Below are 14,011 nucleotides of genomic sequence, written 5' to 3'. Positions count from 1 at the left end.
AACCCATAAAACTGGGAAAGCTATATATATAAAAGCCTAAGCGACCATTACAATGGAACGACCGGAACAACCAGTCGCTATGACGTGCACTGACCACCAGGGGCAGACACTCAATGCAGGAGCTGCCTCCAGCCCGCAGGCCCTGATCGCGGATGGGGCCTATCAGCCAACCTCCTGGTCCCTCCCCCCGGCCGGCAGGTCCCGATAACCGATGGAGCCTGCCAGCCAACTTCCCGGTCCTTCCCCCCAGCTGGCAGGTCCCAATCACCCATCGGGGCCAGGACCTGGGCTGGGACAGGGAACCGGGGGTGGGTGGTGGTGGACGTGGGCTGTGAGGGAAGAAGGAGGGGGGAGGCGGGGAGGCAGGGAACCATACGGTGGCGGTGTGCAGGCGGTGAGGAAAGGAGGAGGAGGGTTGGCGGGGAGTCCCCACACAGTGGCAGCACGTGGGTGGCAAGGGAAGGAGGCAGAAAGGCGGGGAGACGGGGAACTGTGTGCTGCCACCGCGGCGAGGGAAGGAGGAGGCAGGGAAGTGGGGAACCGTGTGGTGGCGGCGCATGGGAGGTGAGGGAAGGAGGAGACGGGGAGGTGGGGAGGCAGGGAACCTGATCGGCCCTGATCGCTGGCCAGGCCTAGGGACCCCACCTGTGCACAAATTTCGTGCGCCGGGCCTCTAGTATAATAATAATAAACACTTAAGCCTTTATGTTTTGGGGTGGATTGTTATATAGCAACAGATAACTGAAACACCATTATACTAAAATTAATCTAAGAATGTTTCAGATACAAAATTCCAAACTTCTGAGTCAAGGCCAGGCTTGGACTATCCATGCATATCACCAAACCAAACCCTACCAAAGCCTCCTCCTAACCTAGGTATTCTAGAGGCAGCCAATTATGAAAGAAGTGTTAAATAATACTCTAATGGAATCACTGTGATTTTCTAATCTATATGCATTCCAATCAGGCTCACTATGCACCAAAATAGGCTCATAAACCTAAATCTTAACACTCAGAAATTCTCACAGAGCAATGGAAAATAATTTTTCCAATTCCTAAAAGATTGGTGAAAAAACAATTCTCACTTTTCATGCTGTAAATAAACTGGTGATTAGAATACCTCATTATTTTTACTCAATAATCTTAAGAAACGATGAACTTAGGTGAAATATAGCCAACTTATCAGTATGTAGCAAAATATCAGTTTATAGCAGTTTAACTCTAACACATTTGGACTTAGTAATAAAAATCCACATGCAATTGTGTTTGTGTCACCTGTTCCTGCTCCAAAGGGTGACAGGTAAGAGTTATTCACTGATAAGTGCCTGGAAAATTTAATTGAACTCAATATTAATTTGCTGTAAAGCCCATGCATCATACTACCTTAAGCCACAGCAGTTTCAAATTTGAGAAAAATGAGTGTTTAGTATATACTAGAGACCCGGTGCATGAAATTCGTGCACGGGGGGGGGGGGAGGGGGGGGCGTGTAGCTCAGCCCAGCCTGCACCCTCTCCAATCTGGGACCCCTCGAGGGATGTCTGACTGTCCATTTAGGCCCAATCCCGGTAGGATCGGTCCTAAACGAGCAGTCGGACATCCCTCTCACAATCCAGGACTGCTGGCTCCCAACTGCTCACCTGCCTGCCTTCCTGATTGCCCCTAACCACTTCTGCCTGCCAGCCTGATCACCCCCTAACCACTCCCCTGCCAGCCTGATTGATGCCTAACTGCTCCCCTGCCAGCCTGTTTGCCCTTAACTGCCCTCCCCTGCCAGCTTTATTGATGCCTAACTGCTCCTCTGCCAGCCTGATTGACCCTAACTGCCCTCCCCTGCAGGCCTGGTACCCCCCAACTGCCCTTCTCTGCAGGCCCGGTTGCCCCCAACTTCCCTCCTCTGCCAGCCTGGTCACCCCTAACTGCCCTCCCCTGCTGGCCTGATCCCTCCCAACTGCCCTCCCCTGCTGGCCATCTTGTGGCAGCCATCTTGTGTCCACATGGGGGCAGCCATCTTTGACCACATGGGGGCAGCCAACTTGTGTGTTGGAGTGATGGTCAATTTTCATATTAATCTTTTATTAGATAGGATTAGGTACTCTGTTACACTCTAGGGATATGTCTTCAATTTCATTCAAAAGAAATCAGTGTTGTCTTGAATTATTAACCCATTGACATTTACTGAGAACCACAATGTAACACAGAATAGTGTTTATTTCACATATAAACAGCTGTCATTGAAACACTTAAGATTCCTAATATTTTTCTTAATTCAGTAAGTGTTTGCAAGTTTATTTAAATATTTATTTATGTGACTATTATTCACACTAATATGGAAAACATTTGCACAGATAAAGTGTTTTAGGTAGAAAACATTTCTACATTCGGTGGCTTAAGGCCAATCCTACAAGAGTACTCTGACCAATTAGTGATGCCTGCCACAGAGGCAACTAGTAGTAAGAAATACACTGGGAACTTGCCAACCCTGACTCACTTCATCCAGTTGATGCAGTCGCTTTCCTTCAGATCTCCTACTGTATCCCTTCAAAGATCCAATTGACGTTTCCCTTTCTCAGCCAGTCTTTCCCACTGCTGGGGTCTACTCTCCACAGATGACCCTTGAAAAGCTCCCTCCTGGTGCAAATGTGTTGGCCCAAAAAGGTGTTAGATTTCCCTAACACCAAGAGTTCACTGGATAAGCAACAATTTGGGCCAGAAGATCTTAAATGGTAGAGGGCCAAACCCTGGTAGAATGTGGTAGAGCCATAATTTGAATTCAGGCAACTGAGCTCCCTAGTTCTGCAATTAGTCACAGCATCTAGCATGTGGTTGCTGTCATTTCTACATGTATTAAACTGTATCTTTGTCTTTCAGTTCATAATTATCTGAATCCACTATTAATAAAAGTAAAATCTCTATGAAGAAAATATTATAATTTATTGTTCTAGCACAGCAAATGTGACTACATTACAGGACTTGTAAATAATTCAAAGCATACGTGTTTTCTAGTTAAAAATATATTAATAAGTTTGTTAATAAATGCCTTATACTTATTGAAAAAAGGATATCAATGCTCTTTGAAAAACAATTTAAAAATAACCATACATTTCATACTCTTGTATTCCATATGATCTAGTATTAAAAGTTTAATAATATTTGAACATAATTTAATGCAGTGAGGATTACTAATGTTAAAAATACACATTATCAATGACTTTTCTGACTCAGAATAGATAACAATGAATCCTATTCACATCCAATGTAACTCCATGGGGATTGTATGAGGAAAGTTTCCATATATGGTAATTTTTCCCCATAGACTCCCCATAGTTTATACAGGATATGAATCTGCTCCATTGTGACAATGAAAACAACAGATTACTGAAAACTCATGTGTAATTTCTGCTGAACAAACTACTGATTAACAATTAGGAAAACTAATACGCAAGTGAAATAAGTAATTTGAAAATTTAATATTACCCACTGGGTATTATTATTCTATTAGAGGCCCGGTGCACGAAATTCGTGCACGGGGGGCGGGGGTGTCCCTCAGCCCAGCCTGCACCCTCTCCAATCTGGGACCCCTCGAGGTATGTTCGACTGCCCGTTTAGACCCGATCCCACTGGACTGCTAGCTCCCAACTGTTCACCTGCTTGCCTTCCTGATTGCCCCTAACCGCTTCTGTCTGCCAGCTTGATCACCCCCTAACCACTCCCCTGCCAGCCTGATTGATGCCTAACTGCTCCCCTGCCAGCCTGTTTGCCCCTAACTGCCTTCCCCTACAGGCCTGGTCACCCCTAACTGCCCTCCCCTGCAGGCCTGGTACCCCCAACTGCTCTCCCCTAAAGGCGTGGGTCCCCCCCAACTGCCCTTCCCTGCAGACCCAGTCACCCCCCACTTCCCTCCTCTGCCGGTTGGGTCACCCCTAACTGCCCTCCCCAGCAGGCTTGATCACCCCCAACTGCCCTCCCTTGCAGGCCTGGTCCCTCCCAACTGCCCTCCCCTGCTGGCCTGATCGCCCACAACTGCCCTTCCTTGCATGCCTGGTTCCTCCCAACTGCCCTCCCCTGCTGGCCATCTTGTGGTGGCCATCTTGGGGGCAGGATATTTGACCACATGAGGGCAGCCATCTTGTGTGTTGGAGTGATGGTCAATCTGCATATTACTCTTTTATTAGATAGGATAGAGGCCTGGTGCATGGGTGGGGGCCAGCTGGTTTGCCCTGAAGGGTGTCCCGGATCAGGGTGGGGGTTCCCTTGGGGTGTGGGGCGGCCTGGGCGAGGGGTCTGTGGTGGTATGCAGGCCAGCCACACCCCGCAGCGACCCAAGCAAAGGCCCTGGAATCTGGGATTTATTTATCTTCTACAATTGAAACTTTGTAGCCTGGAGTGGAGCCAAGCCTTCTGCTCGCTCTGTGGCAGCAGCCATTTTTGTTGGGATTTATGTATCTTCTATAATTGAAACTTTGTAGCCTTAAGCGAAGGCCAAAGCAGGCCAGGGCTGCAGAAGCTTGGCTTCCTCCATCGCCACGGGCAACCCTAGCTTCCTGCTCTCTCCAGCTCCGTGGCTGCCACCATTTCTGTTGGGATTTATTTATCTTCTATAATTGAAACTTTGTAGCATTGAGTGGAGACCTGGGCCGGCTTCCTCCATTGCCAGGGAAACCCAAGCCTCCCTCCTGCTCTCTGTGGCTGCAGCCATCTTGGTTGGGTTTATTTGCATATTCCCTCCTGATTGGCTGGTGGTGTAGCGGAGGTACGGTCAATATGCATATTACTCTTTTATTATATAGGATTTCTAGACTAATAGAATAAGTATACAAATATCCAGCAGAAAATTAATTTCCTATCTTATTTCGTTGAAAATATTCTCCTGATTACTAAAAATTATGATGTCAACTACTAATAGGCAAGAAAACCAAAAGGAAATTTCACATAAGAACTTATACTGACAGAAGGAAAGAATAAGTGATACAAATCGTAAATGTTATATGCACTTTAGCTTCTCAGGCTTCTGAATAACCATATCCCAACATAAATCTCTATGACCTATAATTATTTTTCCATGTTTGTGACTTTAGTAATCTGTAGTATTCTACTCATCTAAAGTCATGTAACTTTTTTTTACATTCAGTGCTCTGAATGCAGATTTAGAGGTAAATTTTTGTGACTTTTGTGTGTATCCTATATAATAAAAGGCTAATATGCAAATCGACTGAACAGCGGAACGACCGGTTGCTATGACACGCACTGACCACCAGGGGGAAGATTAACGCAAGAGCTGCCCCCTGGTTTCAGTGCGCTCCTACAGGGGGAGCTCCACTCAGCCAGAAGCCGGGCTCATGGCTGGAGAGCGCAGCAGCGGTGGCGGGAGTCTCTCCCACCTCCACAGCAGTGCTAAGGATGTCCAACTGACGACTTAGGCCTGATCCCCGCGGGAAGCCGTCAGTTGAACATCCCCTGAGGGCTCCCAGACTGCAAGAGAATGCAAGCTGGGCTGAGGGACCCCCGAGTGCACGAATTTTCGTGCACCAGGCCTCTAGTGCTCGTATTTGTATTTTTGCTTTAAGTAACATGAACGCATTTAATTTCTAATACAGTTAAATACTAACAGCCAGATTAAAGTTGTAGAAAAACATTGCTATTCCTAAATTACCTAGTTTCACATGAAACTAACACAACCTAACACATGTGTCCCCATCACCACTAAGCTCACAAAATATAATACTAATATGTCAAACATACTAAGCAAAAACAGCAGTCACTGATGCAATTATTTAATAAAAAGTAGAACTTATATTGAGAAGTTGTCCAGTTGTGAATAGCCATTTTTGAATGACTATAGTTACAATGAACACCTCAAATGATTCACGACCAACACAATAGAACCAAGTTTAACCTTATTATGGGTTGTCAAGAATGGCCCTGAAAGGGAGCGTGAATCATTTGCTTCTCTATGAAAAAGATGCCTGTTTAATTATTCAGTTTCTTGGTGATCTAAAATTACTGGAATATATTCATTTGACTATCTCCCATACAATGGGTCAAAATTTGAGATAATTACGTTGTTCCTGGAAAGATGGTACCACACTCAGTATTAAAACTGAAAAGCTGTCAGTTTTCAACTTAATGCATTCATCAATCTATACTAATAAAAGGGTAATATGCTAATTACACCGGGTCGACCAGACATCTTCCAGACATCTGACTTCCTTCTGGACATTAGGAGGCGACCAGGCCGGCAGAGGACCAGTTAGGGGGTGATCAGGCAGGCAAGTAGAGTAGTTAGGGGCAATCAGGCAGACAAGTAGAGTAGTTAGGGGCGAGCAGGCAGGCCAGCAGGGGAGCAGTTAGGGGGCGATCAGGCCAGCAGGAGGGCAGTTAGGGGGTGACCAGGCTGGCAGGGGGGCAGTTAGGGACAACCAGGCTGGCAGGGGACCAGTTAAGGGGCGATCAGGCCGGCAAGCAGAGGCAGTTAGGGGTGATCAGGCAGGCAGGCAAGTGAGTGGTTAGGAGCCAGTGATCCCGGATTGCGAGAGGGATGTCCAACTGCCGTTTTCGGCCCCATTCTGCAGGGCCGGGCAGAGGGACCACCACCCCACCCCCGTGCACAAATTTCGTGCACCAGGCCTCTAGTAATGAAATAAAAGGCAACAGCAGACCTTTTGGCGCCCATCAAAGACAAATCACATGGGGACACTGCATGTACCCCAAATCCTTTCCAGCATCTGGCTCCCTACCCAATGTGATGCGGGCATCCAGAGAATGGCAGAGACTTGTGGGCCAGCCACACCAGAGCTAAACAGAACTGACAACCTAACACATGTGTCCCCATCACCACTAAGCTCACTATAATTACCACTTTGCTAGTACTTTGGTGATTTTTTTTCCCTTTCACAGATGTATTAGATATTTTTCTAAATTTATTTCTACTCTAACAAATACTTGGTGGGGGAGGGATTAAATGACACTATTTTCCTCAGGGGCACCCTGTTTCTCAAAAGATAAGGTGTTGCTCTCTTCACTGAACTAATAAAGCAGGTGCTTTAGAAGACACATTACTGTGTCAGACCAGGACACAATTCCCACCACAATGCATCTTAAATGGCACCCTAGAGGCCTAAAAAATTAAACATGGAAGGGGAGGAAAGAGGAGAACTGAGCTGGATACATGCTAATTGAATAACTGATCATTATACTTGAAGTATTTACTCTTTGGAGAATAACTGGCTTTATTAGGAAGAATGGCAGCAATACAAAACCAGTTTATCTTAATTACTCCATGAAAGATTAAATTTTTCTCTGTTTATAAAATTTTAAGAAGAAATTAAAATTTTATTTTTTTGTGGAATTTAATTTGATTATAAAATATCATTAAATCAAATTAAGTATCTGAAATATGCATGTTAATGACTCTTTCTTCAACAAAACTTTACTGATTGTACTTTCTTCTTAAACGTAAATTATTCTCACCACAGAAACTAAAATTTCATTTCCTCAAATCAGATAAAGAGCAAACATACTACTCCCATTTTTAGACATGGGAAATTTCAGTAAAGGAAAAACTCTGTGAAATACATCAAGATGGTAAGAGAATTACAAAAGCCACACTTCCTGCTTTGTAATGATTAATCTACACATAATACAGAACACTTCCATTTCAAAGTGGGCCAAAATAGATTGTGGACAAACTACACAACTATGGGAGATTCAGATCCATTAAGTCAGGAAAAAATGAGACTAGCACTATATCATTAAAGTGGTATCAAAAGATATCCACTAAAACTATGTCAGACAGCCCTGGCCATTGTGGCTCAGTTGGTTGGGCATCATCCTGTGCACCAAAAGACTGCTGGTTCGATTCCCAGTCAGGGCACATGCCTGGGTTTCAAACTCAGTCCCCATTAGGGGGCATGCAGGAGACAGCTGGTGGATGTTATGCTTTCCCATCAATGTTTCACTCTTTCCCTCTCCCTTTACTCTCTTTCTCAAAAAAATCAATCAATAAATAAAAATTTTAAATGATGTCTGACAGAACATTTATTTTTATTATTAACTTTAATCATCATCTAAGAGAGAAACATCGATATGAGAGGGAACTATTTATTGGTTGCCTTCTGTACATGCCCAGGAATCAAACCCACAACCCTGATATATGCACTGACTGGGAATTGAACCGGCCACCTTTTGGTGCACAGGATGACACCCAACCGAGCCACTCCAGCCGGGCAGAGAGAGCATTTATTAATTCTATTGCCATAACTATATAAGTCTTTCATTTTGAAGAACAAGAGTCTATTCTTCCAGGGAAATTTTTTGGTCATTTTTGAAGTTCCTTGTGTGGCAGGGGTGGTTGGGTGGAGGGACTTTTTAGTATTTAAATCAAGCACTACTATTTCAGTGAGATAGAACATGTTATAATGTGATACCCAAGCTACTGCAAATTCCTGACCTCCAAGGTCTGAAACATAAAGTCAACTTAATCTATCCAGTATTTGAAAATGAAGACTGACATTTCCTTCTATTATAGGCAAATAGCAGAAAGAAAATGTAAAAGAGCCAGTTACACATGAGTCTATGGCAACAGATGTCAGAATAGTGAATACCTGCTGCTGGTAAGTAATGTTGACTGGGAAGAGTTGCCACAAGTGAACTTTCTGGAGTGACAGAAATGTTCTGTAGCTTTATCTGGGCAGTGGTGGGTCCATGAGTGTGAACATAGGTGAAAATTCAGAGCTGCACACTTTGACTTATGCATTTTATTTTAGTAAACCATACCTCAATTTAAAAAGTTAATGCATCTAATATAAGTAAAGTACTGCAACCAAAATCAAGGGTAAGAATCATTAATCAGACTATTAGGGAAAAAACTGACCTTTCCAAGATCTAGCACAGCAGGGTATATAGTTAACAAGTATTTATTCTAAAAATTTAGCAAAAATATCTCAGATGGTTTGGAAGATCCTTTCTGAACTTTTAGAACTTAAAAAAAAAAAGAGCCAAAAACTTGCTCTTGACAGTATTCTGTCTTCTGAACAATATTCTGCCTTTTTAGTAATCTGGTAGCTATGGAGACCAAAAGCAACCAGAAGTTTTCCACATAGCACATTATGATATTATCAAAAGATCAGGTTTGATAATCAAGAAAGGCTATGTCTGCTTGGTAAACCTGGCCAGAATAGAGTACCTAGTCTAAGAACCCAAAGACCCTCACAGAGTTTCATCTTCCATTTTCAGCTTCACAAAAAAATAAGACAAATTTTCCTTTAGTAGATAGATATTTCGTCCATACCCAGATTCCAACATAAACAAAATTCCATGACTGAAATGAAACTGGAAGATCTTTGCTTTTGAATAGTCTGTTTCTATTCCTGGGATGACAATGAAGGGGACCAACAGTTTAGCCTTTGGGCATACTGATTTTTAAGCTGGTTATTAAGGAACAAAAGAACATTTGACCCTCCCCCCCTTTCCTGCCTAAGAGATTCAGAGGGAAAGACCTACTCCAGGAAGGAAATCTTAGGATATTCTCCTTAGCAGCCTCATTTGAATTGAGCATAGTGGATGGGAGTACATCAAACAGGGGCCTATTTACTAGATTACCTGTCTCATGGTTTCTGGGTTGCCTAGCAAAAAATTACCTGCCATTTGTGTTCTGGTCTTCCTCAATTACCTGTAAATCACCCATTCTCACTTTTGAAATCTAAGTTCCCGTGCCCCAATTTTTTTTCCTTTATCCAAAATGTCATATATACCCAATTTTAACTCACTGTCTGGAATTTTCATGCTTATATGAATTCCGCATGAGCATGTATTAAAATTTTATTTTCTCCTATTAATCTGTCTCTGTTAATTCATTAGCCCAGCTAAAAGAACTTAGAAGGTGGGAGAAAAAGTATTATATTTTTTTTTAGCCCCTACAACAATAATTCTAACTATACCATTAAGTGAATTCAAAAACTACTTTTAAATGATTATAAAATAATATTGGCACATGCTGAATGAGACACTGCATCTCCATGTTAATGTATCTTGACCTTAATTAGGCAATGTGGTAATTTCAGAAATGGGAAGCTACCATGTGAAACAGCAAAAATAATCAACCCTTTAAAAAAGCCAGTCAAGACCTGAGGATTATTAGCTCTCTTGAAATACTAGTATTCTATAAAATCATAAGCAGTGCACAAATAGTCACACTGCTCACCTGAGATCAGAAAGGTCAAATTACAAATTCATAAGAAATGCGTTTCTTAAATTTCTGCCCTAGCCCCCTACTCCTCTCAAAGATAAGTGTTTTGCCAATATTTGATGTTCTAAGCCAACAGGTTGAGTCTCTTTAGAATTCTTAACTGTCACCTTTGCTTACTGATATAACCAAATATTCTGCAGAGCCTGTACAACTGCACTGACAAGTTCTATTATTCTACAACCAACATTAAATAATCCTAAATTATTTAGACTGGTCATTATTTTATAAATAACCAATTTTAGCTGTCTACAAGTGCTGTCCAGCCCAGCCCATTGTGCAAGGCCTGCTTCTGCACCAAAGCAATTTCACTGCAAATGTTTTAAAACAGATTTGAAGCCATTGTGCAAATTTAAAAATTCTTCTTCAAAAATAAAGCACATTTCGCCCAGCTGGTGTGGCTTAGAGGTTGAGCATCGACCTATGAACCAGGAGGTCACATGCCAGGGTTGCAGGCTCAACCCCCAGCAGGAGGCATGGAGAAGGCAGCCGATCAATGATTCTCTCTCATCGTTGATGTTTCTCTCTCTCCCTCTCCCTTCCTCTCTCTCTAAAAATCAATAAACTATTTTAAAATATTTTTAATAATAAGCCAATAAATCCTTTTTAAAAATATGGAGGAAAAAATTATAATGATACATTTTTATCCTTTTACATTTAAAAAAAAATGTAAGCCCTTCTATCTTTCCTAATAAGCACTTTCATCATTGATCCTCCCACTATCTCTATTAAGGTTTAAGGACCATTACAGAACCCACAACAATAGATCAGTGACAGACTAAATCCTATCAATTAACACATTCTAAGAAGGCTGCCTGGATCCTGTGGTCCTCCCTCCCTCCTGAAGGCCACATTGACATCCCCGGCCTTCAGAATGAATAACCCAGTTAAGGGGCAGTTCCTTCCCTGAGACCAATTCCTTTGTAATTAGAGCAAAAATACAAAGACTGTTAATGACCTAAGGCAAAGTGATATACACTCCAAGCCAATGAAATCATGACAGCAAGCAGATTTCTAAACAGCAAGTAAGTGGGATCCATTTACTTACATGAAGATTCAGTGCCAAACATGGCTGGCTCCAGAGGCTGCTTTAAAAAAAAAAATTAGAAGAAAGGGGGTGGGGGGAAGGAAGGAAGAAAAATCGAGGAGAGTGTATGTGTGAGAGTGAAGAGATGAGACTACACAGCAGGGGTCATGAAGACAGACAATGCAGTCCAAGCTGTGTCCAGCTGCCAGATTCTCCTCTTACAAGCTTCAGTGTTCTCCCGTGTGACTGAAAAGCAAGGTTTCCTACAGCACCAAAAACCAAAACCGAAGAGCTGCTTTTGGAAATCCAACAGGGAAAGGCAGGCCAATGTGGCTCTTCGGGGATGCGGTGAGGCAGGACTAGGTAGCAGCAGAGGCAGGACTGGGAGAGCAGCCACAGAGGATACTGCAATCCCCAGCTCTGCCGTAGCAGTAAGACAATAGCAGGGCTTATGCATACACTGATGACGTCAGAGACACTGCACAGACCAACTGCGCTGCTGAGCCAGAGGCTCCAGTGCCTTCAGGGGAACAGGCAATTCAAAGGGGAATTCCTTTGTCACAAAATGCACAAGACCAAGAGCCACATATCTATTCCCCTCCTGACAAGATCTTCACCCTGTGATGCCAGACACTGAAAGAGAACCAGAGAAATTTAAATGCTGGCTCTATAGCAACTAACCACAAAAATATCATGCAGTTTGGGGTTCTTGGTTTTCTGCAGCAAGTAGAACTTTTCAAGGGAAATAAGTATCAGAAATGATGCCCTAGCCAGTTTGGCTTAGTGGATAGAGCATCGGCCTGTGGACTGAAGGGTCCGGGTTCAATTCCGGTCAAGGGCACATGCCCGGGTTGCGGGCTCGATCCCCAGTAGGGGGCGTGCAGGAAGCAGCTGAGCAATGACTCTCTCTCATTGATGTTTCTATCTCTCTCTTCCTCTCTCTTCCTCTCTGAAATCAATAAAAATATTTTTAAAAAAGAAGATAATCTGAACATCCCTGTATCTATTCAGGAAACTGGATTTGTAATAATAATTTAAAAAAAGAACCAGAAATGAAAAAAATAATCTACCTTTAAAAATAACTACATAACTCATTAGTTTTTTTTCTCTAGGAAGATGGCAGACTGATAGATCAAGGGTTGTATACTCAATCACAAAAAAATGTGAAAAAATATAACTGTTGCACAAACATTCTGGACTTATGAATACACACAAATGTAATAGTAAAATAATAGTATAACTGCTCAGAACACTGCTTGATACACAGTGAGTACTCATGTTAGTCATTACATCCCTATTAGTTATTCTGCAACTATTATTCAAATGTGAAAAACACTGCTTGGGAAGATACTTATGTACATGTATTTCTCCTATCCTATTCCTTTTGCCTTATTTTTCTTCATTTCACCTAATGAGAATTACTATCAGTTTCCAGAGTAACTAAGTCATTTTAAGGCTATTGTGCACGCACCTGTGTACACCTGTATGCAAGTGGACACTTATGACGAACAAACATATTTCTTTTTAACCTATCCATGCAAAGAAACAATTGAAGGTATTAATATTTTGTCTCTTGTCTCACTTGACAAATAAAAGTCTTCCTACCTTTACTCTTAGAAATCTGTTTTTTTAAAGCTTTAAGTGTACAGACTTTCATTAGCATGTCTATCCAACACAAATACAGAAATAAATTTTATTTTATTGTTTTAAAAATATTGAAATGTACAAAGTGTGTGTTTATGTATTCCCATAATTCCACACTTTTAAAATCATATAAAGTAGGAACTTCAAGAGTTCATTTGTTCTTCATCCATTCATCCAAAATTATATTTTTTCCAATATTTTCTTATGTTTACACAAAGACATCTTTATATAATACAGCTTTTACACATTAAATTCTGATATAAATGTGGAACTAAAAATTACCATCTAAAATATCATTAATAGCTTTTCTGGTGAGGATATGTAGATATGTCTCATCTTTTTAATGGTTGTATAATATTCCATTGTGTGGAAATAGCATAATTTATTCAAGGTAATTTGACCTTTATCTAATTGAAAATAAGTAAGTGCAATGATGATATATATAACATAAAAAAACTTATTTAGTTGTAGAAAAGAATAACAATAACTCATATTTACTGAACATTTACTATGTGTCAAATATTATTCTGATAACTTAATATGTATTAAATTATTTAGTCTTCACAATAGCCCTAGAGGTAGATATCATTATTACCCACACTTGACACATGGTGAAATAATTTTGCAAGGACCCTCAGACAGTAAATGATAAGGTAAAATACAAACCTAGGCAGTGTGGTTCCAAAGCGTATGCTTATAATGCCTCTTGAGAAATGAATACATAATTACCAAAATTATATTTTAAGAATTCAACTAAAATTAAAAATAGAAATCAATTCAAAATGTGGAGAAAAAATCCTTAAAAGAGAAAGCGCGCCAGAGAAAACTAAAAATGACAGAAAAGACTATGCCAAAAATTGCAAGAACTAAGAAAAATGCATCTCTCCCAAAATAATTAGTCAGGTCAACAGCCAAGGAAGAATATCAATAATGGTGTTAAAATACACCTGTAGGAAGTGGGAAATGGCAGATATACTTCCAAAAGATTGAAACTAGAATATTATTTTATACTAGAGGCCCAGTGCATGAAAATTCATGCACTGGAGGGGCGGGTCTCTCAGCACAGCCTGCCCCCTCTCACAGTCTGGGAGTCTTCAGG

At 41.5% G+C, this 14,011-nt stretch overlaps 1 protein-coding gene across 8 annotated transcripts in view; it reads right to left on the bottom strand.

Annotated features, from left to right (window-relative positions):
• Positions 1-14,011, bottom strand: part of ST7 (suppression of tumorigenicity 7) — a 311,491-nt gene that overhangs the window by 256,419 nt on the left and 41,061 nt on the right. For 2 of the 8 annotated variants that reach the window (XM_080665999.1, XM_080666002.1), the window contains exon 1: positions 11,290-11,690. The exons of 4 other annotated variants lie outside the window; for them this stretch is intronic. Coding sequence is in view for 2 of the 4 variants with exons in the window: in XM_080665998.1 (XP_080522124.1) it covers positions 11,290-11,311 (22 nt within the window). In the remaining 2 variants the exon portion in view is untranslated. Of the gene's footprint in view, positions 1-11,289; positions 11,707-14,011 lie in introns of those variants that run through there. 2 more of the 8 variants (XM_080665998.1, XM_080666001.1) reach the window with 2 other exon arrangements.

This window comes from Plecotus auritus (genome assembly GCF_963455305.1).
Source record: "Plecotus auritus genome assembly, chromosome: 4".
Lineage (NCBI taxonomy): Eukaryota > Metazoa > Chordata > Mammalia > Chiroptera > Vespertilionidae > Plecotus > Plecotus auritus.
This window is presented reverse-complemented; position numbering and strand designations above follow the sequence as displayed.